The following is a 9,983-nucleotide window of genomic DNA, read 5'->3' as shown; positions in this document are numbered from 1 at the left end:
CTACCACTTTACATTTCAACCAGTAATGTATGAAATTTCCTGTTGCTCTGCTTCCGCCCCAGTATTTGGTTTTGTTTTGAATTAGCCATTGAAATGGGCGTGCAGTGATATTTCATTATAGCTTTAAATTTCCTAATAGCTAATAATGATGAGCATCTTTTTGTAGGCTTATTTGCCATCCACATAATTTTATTTTTAAAATATATTTGATTGGAGAGGAAGAGGGAGAGATAGAAACATCAATGATGAGAGAGAATCCATTGGCTGCCTCCTGCACGCCCCATACTGGGGATTGACCTTGCAACCCAGGCATGTGCCATGACGGAATCTAACCATGACCTCCTGGCTCATAGGTTGATGCTCAACCACTGAGCCATGCCGATTGGGCCCATCCACATTTTAGGTGAAATGTTCAAATCTTTTGCCCACATTTGAGAAGGTTGTTTTCAATTTGGGCATTAATTACATATTCTGGACATAATTGTACTATCAGATGTGTTTTGCAAATATTTTTCCTAGTCTATGGCTTTTCTTATTTCTTAGTGTGCTTTGAAGAGCAGACATTAATTTTGTTAAGTCCAATTTATTTTTTTCTTCTTAGTTTCATATCTAAGAAATCTTTAACCCAAGGTCACATTTTTTTCTTCTTCCTGTTTTCTAGATATTTTGTAGTTTTAGGGTTTATATTTAGATTATAATCCATTTTCAGCTAATTTTGGTGTGCTGTATAAATTGTTTGGATGTTCACATGGATATCCCAGTAACATTTGTTAAGACTGTTCTTTCTCTAGTGAATTACTTTTGAACACTTGTCAAAATTTGACAATATATAGATGTCTATTTCTGACTCTATTCTGTTCTCTTTAACTTTTACCAATACCAGTCTTGATTAGCTTTAATGTGTTTAAGTCAGATTGAAGTCCTCCAATTTCATCCTTTTTTTCAAAAATATTTGGCTATTGTAGTTGTACCTGTCCATGTAAATTTTATAGTCAGCTTGTTGAATTTTACAAAAATTCCTTCTAGGATTTTGACAAGTTATGTTGAATCCATAGATTAATTTAGGGAGAAATTTAATAATGAATGCTCCAATCCATAAACATGGTCTCCCTTTTTAAGGTATTTGATTATTAGAAATCAGTGTTTCCTACATTTCACATACAGACCTTGTACATTTCATGTTTTGTGGTGCTGCTATAAATGGTCATTTTAAAATCTGTTTCTAAATGTTAATACTGTATACAAATACACTTTAGCATACTGACCTTGTTATTCCTAGTGCTTTTTAAAAAAAAGATTATTTGACTTTCCTATATAGGTATTCACATCATCCACAAATAGATCTATGGCCTTCCCCCTTATTGTATAGTGACCTCCAAGACAATGTTGAATAGGAGTGCCTTGTTCCCAATCTTAGGGGGAAAACATTGTTTTCACCATTTATATGATGTTACCTGTAGGCTTTTTTTGTAAAAATTCTTTATCGGGTTTAGAATCCCTGATATTCCCCATTTGCTGAAAGTTGTGTTTTTATAACCATAAGTGGATACTGAATTTTGACATGTAATTTTTTTGAAAAATATTGAGATGTAATTTACATACCGTAATAGTCATCCTTTTAAAGCCTACAATTCAGTAGTTTTTAGTATACTCAAAAGGTTGTTTTCTGCAACTTTTGAGATAATCACATAGCTTTTCTTTTGCATGTTGATATAGAACATTAGTATTTTTTTAATGTTACCTAACATTGATTTTTTTTTTAATGATACATAACATTGATTTTTTGGGAGGGAGGGCATCCTTTTTATTCTTGGGATAAACCCAATCTGGTCATGATGTATTGTTTTTATATATTTCCAAATTATATTTGCTAACATAATAAATTAGTTATTAAAGTCTTTGACCTTTAATAAACATTACCCTGAATATATGCATTTTTATTGTTTTTGATAAAAACTAAAATGCCTTAAATGCAATGCTTTCATAAAACTTCTTAAAACAAGTTTTAATTTAAAGTTTTTTACACTTTATAACTGACAATAAATACTTGGTCTGGCCAGTGTTGCTCAGTAGTTGAGCATTGACCATGAACCACGAGATCAGGTTCATTCCCAGTCAGGGCATGTGCCTGGGTTGCAGGCTTGATCCCCAGTGAGGGCATGCTGTAGACAGCCAATCAGTGATTCTCATTATTGGTATTTCTATCCCTCTCTCCCTCTGAAATCAATTTAAAAAAAATTAAAAGTTAAGGCACCCTAACAAGAAAAAAAAAGATTAATTTACATAAAACTACATAATAATAGAAAATAACTATAATACTCAAGGTTTTCTAGTGATTGGCTTCTCTCTGGGTTGGTGCAACAAAATTCCTATATGAAATGCTTACGGGATGCAATCTGATCACAGGTAGGGCTGGAGGTCCTGGTTTAAACCTGTATTTACATAAGTATTCATTCTCTTAGCTATAAAACTATAAAATAGAAGACCTCTAAAGGTATTTTTATTCACATTTTACATTAGAATTGAGCAAAAGTCAGTTGTCCATATCAGAGGATGGGGAGGCTAAAGCAGTAGTCTTCCCACAAGTTGCTGCTCTGCTTGTTTTATTACCAGTAACATCAAGGTTCTGGGCTCCCCTATAGCCCAAAGACCAGACCTGCAAGTTGCTTTTCGTTCTTGTAGGAAGGTGCTCACCATAGGAATATCAAACTTAAGAAGGGAAAGAGTAAGATTGAGTTTCTGCCCTTTAAAATAATGCCCTCGCCAATTTGACTCAGTGGATAGAGCATCGGGCCCCGCTCTGACTGAAGGGTTGTGGGTTCAATTTCGGTCAAGGGCAGTACCTCAGTTGTAGGCTCCATCCCCCACCCTGGTCCACCGGTGAGGGAGACAACCAATTGATGTGTTGTGTCTCTCTCTGTCTTTTTTTCCCACTGTCTCTAAAAAACAATGGAAAAATGTCCTCTGGTGAGGATTAACAACAAACTGAGGGAAAAATGAATGTCTCATTTCAAAGAAACTTATGTTAATGATAGTTGGGCAAAATAATAGGTTTAGTTTTTAGTTGTGCTTTCAAAAGTAATGTTAAATTTACCTGAAATCAGGTATGTTTAAAAGGTTTGCATGTTAAATGGTTAAAAGTGGTGTTATTAAAGAAAAGTGCAAAATCTTTTTTTACAGAATAGTATAAATGTTTATTTTTTGTATGATTTACTTTGCTGTCATGTTTTTACAATATAGAAAAGTGTATTCTTTGAATAGCTCTAGTAAATATAAATTTAATCTTTCTACTTTGGGATGTAAATAGAGCTAAAAAATTATATACCCAACCCTCCCCAAACAGTATTTTAAAATTGTTGAATTAATGTGGATATTAATCTTATTCAGCAATTTGATGCAAATGCCTAAATACAAAAAGTTGTTTAGTAAGTACTACACACAAAGGAAAAGGCTTAATATTTTAGCTTCTTGAAAATCAGTAAAACTAGTAGTATTTGATTGCACCTTCAAATTTTTACAAGCAAAACATTCTCAAGCAATGTCATCATACATAATCTATAATTGTAATCCAAATTTCACAAACATTTTCTGCACACTGTATATAAATACACATCACAAAGGTGCAATTAGAATTGAACACAGAATATGTACAAAATGAACAAAGTTTAGGTTTAGACCAAAAAGGTATTGTAATCTTTTGAAAAATAACTTGATTAGATATTTTATCCTTACACTAATTTACATTTATACAAATTTTAATTAAACATACTAGATAGAGGTGCTAAGAATGTTTGCATTATCTACATTTAAAGTTTACTGCACTATAATTTTATAAATCCAAATTTAAATAGATACTTCAATGAATAACGGACTCTTGGATTACTTAATTTCTATTGCCTATATCTTGTGTGTTCATATGAACATATATACACAATTAATATATACAACTATAGATCTCTTGTAGGAAATGTAATAATCACATACTAATAATTATAGAGGATTAAGGTACCTAACAAATGCCTGAATTCCAACATGGTTTTTTCTTGTCATAAAATCAGAGTCCTATTATAACAGGCTCTTAAATTCATAAAGCTTTTGAATTCTCAAAGTGATTTAGGTTATTTTAGTAATTATATGAAAACACTCATACCTTCAGTGTACCAAATCACTGGCTAAAAATAATGCCATATTAAGCTTCCCTTATAAAAAAATACCCACTACAATTTTGAAAGCTTTGTTAGGAGGCCCATTTCAGTAAATTAACTCATTTATTGGTTTGAACCTCTGAGTTCAAAAGTCTATAAAGAGAACTGCTTATACAGATGAAAATCCTTCCCTACATTCATCTCTTAGAACTTCAATATTCTTTATATTTCTCCATCCAATTCAACTTTTATACCTGATTATTGCATAAGGTTCTATTTTACCACTACCTAATATGTTTAGCTTTTGTTTATAGGAACCTTTCATTTTAATGGTACCCAGTAATCACCTTGATAATTTATTTCAAATACATACCACTTACTTGAAAGAAAATGAAAAAACATCCCAGAGCATTTCTTAGTCACTTATTATAAAAACACACTGTCCATCCTTTGAGAATTAATCTATTATCCCTTAATGTTTTTTTTAAAAAAAAACCACAATTAACTTTATTTTAAAAGTGTGCCCATGGATTACTTCCCCTTCTTACATTCCCAAAGTGGCAATAGGATATTATTCCAGAATCCACCCTAAAAAGTCGATTTTTCTTTAAAAAGACAGTGCTTTTCTAAACATAGTCATTGAAATATGTTTCATAAGAATTTGTTTATGTAGACGTTCTATCTGCTTATAGTCTAGTCTAATACCAGAGAATGACTGGGAAATACCAATGCTGCTTTGGCTTTTTCTACTGAACAAAGTCATACAACGCCATACATTATAAATTATAGTAATTTATAAATGTTCTTTGTCAATAGAGTCAGAGGATAGAACATCTAATTCTTAAGAAACACAAGCAAATTAAAAATCTATATAATACAATAAAGAAATATTCAATTTAGAAGGGGCATAAGCAGATTTAACTAAGATTTAAAATGTACTAATTTCCTCATTTAAAATTTCTTCTCAATATTATAATTTCAGGTCTCACAAGGACTGAATTAACAATACAATAATTGTTAAACTATCTTCCAGAAAATCCAGTGTCCCTGCACCTTCAATTTTCTGTACAGTTCCATTTATCAGTCTTTTGCACAAGAGTTAGCAATTCATAGCACAAGGGTCACTTTTTGCTTTTCCTGCAGAGTTGATAACGCTCATCAAACATCGTCCAAATTCTTCAAGTATCATCCGTTCAGCTGCTGCCTTTGATTTTCCCTTCTTGTCTGCCTGCTCAGCTTGGGCAAGAAGGCAATTGCACGTGGCTTCAGCTACTTCCTTAGTTACAAATGTAAATGGCAATCTGAAATGATGTAGAGAGAGAGAGAGATGATGGGGTGCTGAGTAACTACAAAAGTGGGTGGCACTGTTTCATTTGGAATCTGTTGACATTTTCATAATTCACCAGCACACTCTATCACATTTATGCAATGAGCACAGCACCTACTAAAGAGCTTAAACAGTTAGGCCTGGTTTTATGATTGACCATATTTGAAAAAGACTGTTCAGAAAATACAACATTTTACATAAAATGTCTTATTACCTAGACAAAGTTATCTGGTTAACTAAAAGATGTAATTCTACATGTTGACTTAATATTTCTGTAACAAAAGTCCTCCCGATTCATAAATGTAAGGTCCATGAGTGCAGTCTTTGTTTTACTTACTGCTGTTTCTTCACTGTGTAGAAGTGTCTGACACGAGACACTCCAAAAATATTTGCTGAATGAAAAGATGAATTATTGGGAATTGAAAGCACTATCTCCTGGACAACACTAAAAATAAAGTACTTTCCCATATTTCCATATATTTGTGTTTTTTTTTAAAATCAAGCACCCCAAAATTTTGCATTGTCCTATCACAAGAAACAAAACAAGGGGAAACCAAATACATGGAGTTTCATTCATAAAGACTTGAACTACTGAGTTCTGAATTAGAGCAATCCATCTTGAGGCTTACTATATGTAGCCAAGTGTTAAAAGCTTTCAGGAGACAAAATCGGGCAACCTAAATCTAACCACTAACTCAGCAACTTTTAAGCAGTCACTGATAGAAGACAATGGCAAAACAAAAAAATGAAGTCTTTAATTAAATCCCTCTATGACAAGACAGGGTAATTTAGGATTTAACCTGGTATACAGTTGTATAGAATTCTTTAAAATACAAAAACTACTTTAAATTAAAAAATATTATAATCATGTTAATATTACAATATTGTATAATTAGTAATACTGTGTAATAGTAGTGCTCATTATATCACATTTGGAAATTAGAAAAAGGAAAGAAAAATTCAAACTTTTGCCACTTGAAGACAAATGTTACATGTTGGTATAACATTTTTATTTTTTTTTTAATTTTTTTATTTTTTAAATATATTTTATTGATTTTTTTACAGAGAGGAAGGGAGAGAGATAGAGAGTTAGAAACATCGATGAGAGAGAAACATCGATCAGCCACCTCCTGCACATCTCTCCCACTGGGGATGTGCCCGCAACCCAGGTACATGCCCTTGACCGGAATCGAACCTGGGACCCTTCAGTCCCCAGGCCGACGCTCTATCCACTGAGCCAAACCGGTTTCGGCTGGTATAACATTTTTAATAGTTGTTTTTACATAGTTTTGATTATCTTCTATATATATAAACAGGTAATATGCAAATTAGCCGGGCGTCACAACCGACGCAGGAGGAGCTGCATGCGCAGATGGGCGGGAGGGGACTGTGTGCCACCCCCAGCCCCAGTGGACACACACCAGGGGTGGAGGCGTGCTCCGAGTGGTCGCAGTGCGGCTCGGAGCACGCCCCCAATGGGTGGCAGCAGTGGCTGGAGCAAAGCAACCCCAGTCCCAGATGCCTGGTGGCGGCTGGAGCAAACCAGTCTGGGTCCCGGTGGGTGGCTGCGGCAGCCGTAGTGAAGCAGCCCAGGTCCTGGGTGCTGGAGGGAAGCCAGTGCTGGCAGCCAGGGGAAGGAAGGCCTATTCTTGCACGAATCTTCATGCATCGGGCCTCTAGTAGTATATTATTTTGTATGCTTTTACACTTTATAATGTAAATATTTCCTCATGGAAATGAATTGAAAAATTAATTATAAATATTTGAGTGTAGGCAATATCTTTACTCTCCACATGGAGATAGATTTAATATTCTGAAGGGTTATTGGAAGCAAGATGACCAGAAAGGATCCCTTATTAAGATGTCAACCCATTTCTACTTTATTCAGTGGAGAACCATTTGCTGATTATTACAGGTGTAAAAGTTCTTCAGAAATAATAGCTGAAATATGTTGTACAAAAGAAGTCTTACTTTTGTAAGTATTAGATCTTATTTCAACTTAGACATTTTAAATTATATACCATTTGCAAAGGTCATTGCATTTAATAATTCCTCAAATTAACCTCTAATATAAATCCAAGTCAGTAAACTTGTAGAATCAGGCCCTGCCAAACACTGCAACAGAGATGCTTTTCTCCTCACAGTCTGTGATAAGGGTGATTTGAAGGCTAAGAAAACAGGCTCAGAGATGAAGTTCTTGTAGAATTCACACACTACTACAGAGCACAGATATATTTAAACTCAGGTCGCCCTGACTTTAAATGAAGCTCCAGCTTTTCTACTCCAGAACTCAGCAGTCTAGTGAAATAAGGAGCTACAATAATATAGTGTTTGACTGGTGCTAAGAGGGCACAGAAAAGGCAAGAAAAGGTAATGTGGATGAAACTAAACCTGACCAGCTCAAGGGAGACCTGCATGGCGGCCTTACAAACTCAGAGTAACCTCATAGGATGACTTGAAATTAAAACTTTCTAATTAGCCCTAACCGGTTTGGCTCAGTGGATAGAGCATTGACCTGCGGACTGAAGGATCCCAGGTTCGATTCCGGTCAAGGGCATGTACCTTGGTTGTGGGCACATCCCCAGTAGTGGGTGTGCAGGAGGCAGCTGATTGATGTTTCTAACTCTCTATCCCTCTCCCTTCCTCTCTGGAAAAAATCAATAAAATATATTAAAAAATAAATAAGTAAATAAAAGCTAGTCATGGAGGGTAGTCCTAGGCCAGTATCTTTCTAGACAAAGGTCAATCTTGACCTTAACTAAGCCAGTCTATTGTCTTTTTGCATTAATGATAACCTTTGGAATGTCAGGGTAATTTGTTTTACCTTTAATCCAATCCCAGAGATTTCCCTCTTTGCTTTCTCCCATCTCCCTAATCTATCACCAATGAATTTCATAACACCCTTATGCCTCCTCCTTTGATTTTAATGTATAAAATAAGGTGCAAAACTACCAATCTCTGGAGCATTTTCTCAATCCATTGAGACTTAGCTTCCCAGTAATTTTCCTTAGTTTGGCTCAAATAAACTCCTAAAAATTCTTACAGGTCTGGACATTTCCTTACATTGACAGTAAGAAAGTACAAAAATATGGAAAATGACATAACCAGTAAGCGGTATGAAAAATCTAGTTTTCTTAGAGGTTTGTCAAATTCTATAATTGCTTATCTTAGTAGGGAGAAAGCCAATGAAATGAAAGCCGAGTGAAATAAAGCATCACTGTGCATTTTAGAACTGTGCAACGTGTCTGGGTGATCTTTCTGTTGCCTTTACATTCCTTTACAAGTAAAGACAGCAAGAAAATGTAAAAATCAGATTTGCAACAACCAAGTATGAACTCCATTTTGTCCAAAAGGAGAAACTTTACCAAAAATGAATATTCATGTCATATTATAAAGAGATGAAACTATTAACTTACTTTCCTCCTCCGCTACTCAAAGCTGGTGTTGGCCTAGTAAGCAAGTCTGAAATTTGAGAGGATAACTTAGTCTTCGCCGCTGTTTGTTGCTGTACCCTTACTTCAGCTGCATCTGCCAAGTGCATCAATGTCTTCCTTTCTGGGCTTTCTTCAAAATTCTTACAGCCAATACATTTGCATATTGAGGAACACATTATTTTTGCCTAAAAGATTGACAAAAGAAAAGCTTCCAAATCAAAACCAAAACAAGTTACTATAGACTCCCTGATCAAATCAACAGATAACTAACTGGTCAACTGACATAAGATAAAATGGAAACCACTCTTGCTGACAAACACCAAATGGGCCGCTAACTACTCATGTGTGTAGGTAGGTATTCTTAAGTCTGAGAGTGGTTATGCAATGTTTGTGTTTGAGTTCATTTCCCCCCACCACCACTATAGATTTTCCTCCTGATATGAAAAACATGTTCTTTATAAAGAATATGAATGACTCATTACAATATTAAAAATAAGGGTCACATAGAATCGAACCACCTCAATCAAGTCATCATTAACATGTTGGTGACCTCCTATTTATGCAAACACACAATACCACATGGAAAGGATTTCATAGTTGCTGTTTTTATTATGAATATCTCCCTCCTTAAACTCCCTTCTCCAGATTCCTCAAACCCTTCAATAGCCCTTATTAAATCATAAAAAAATATGTAAAGTATATGTATATTTATGAAAAAAACATAGATATTATGTACACATACATATACTACCTCACAAATCCTAAAGTCTTTTTCATTTTTCAGTTTGATGGCCATTTGCTTCCAGCTCATGAGTACCACAAACAATGCATAAAAAGATTTTTTGTATATATAATGTTTTTATTTCTATAAAATATATGGACTGAAAAGAGGCCACATGCTAACCTGATAAGCTCAGGGAAGGCCTGCATGGCGGCCTTGCAAACTCAGAGACCTAAAGTAACCTCAAGAATGGTCTGACCATTATAAACTGATGAGCAAAAATAGATACAGAGGCAGAACAGCATCGAACAGACTGTCAAACTGCAGCGGGAAGGCTGGGGAGGGTTGGGGGGCGG

General features: G+C 34.8%; 1 protein-coding gene across 6 annotated transcripts in view; it reads right to left on the bottom strand.

Annotated features, from left to right (window-relative positions):
* Positions 1-3,169: 3,169 nt before the first annotated feature.
* LIN54 (lin-54 DREAM MuvB core complex component) overlaps positions 3,170-9,983 on the bottom strand; it is a 64,032-nt gene continuing 57,218 nt past the window's right edge. For all 6 annotated transcript variants that reach the window (XM_005857385.2, XM_005857387.2, XM_014544585.1 and 3 more), the window contains exons 12-13: positions 8,889-9,091; positions 3,170-5,446 (exon numbers count right to left, since the gene is read on the bottom strand). In XM_005857385.2, the coding sequence (XP_005857447.1) occupies positions 5,245-5,446; positions 8,889-9,091 (405 nt within the window). In that variant the 3' untranslated portion in view covers positions 3,170-5,244. The remainder of the gene's footprint in view (positions 5,447-8,888; positions 9,092-9,983) is intronic.

This window comes from Myotis brandtii, unplaced genomic scaffold, assembly GCF_000412655.1.
Source record: "Myotis brandtii unplaced genomic scaffold, ASM41265v1 scaffold111, whole genome shotgun sequence".
Lineage (NCBI taxonomy): Eukaryota > Metazoa > Chordata > Mammalia > Chiroptera > Vespertilionidae > Myotis > Myotis brandtii.
Note: the sequence above shows the minus strand (reverse complement) of the source record. Positions and strands in the feature narration are given on the sequence as shown.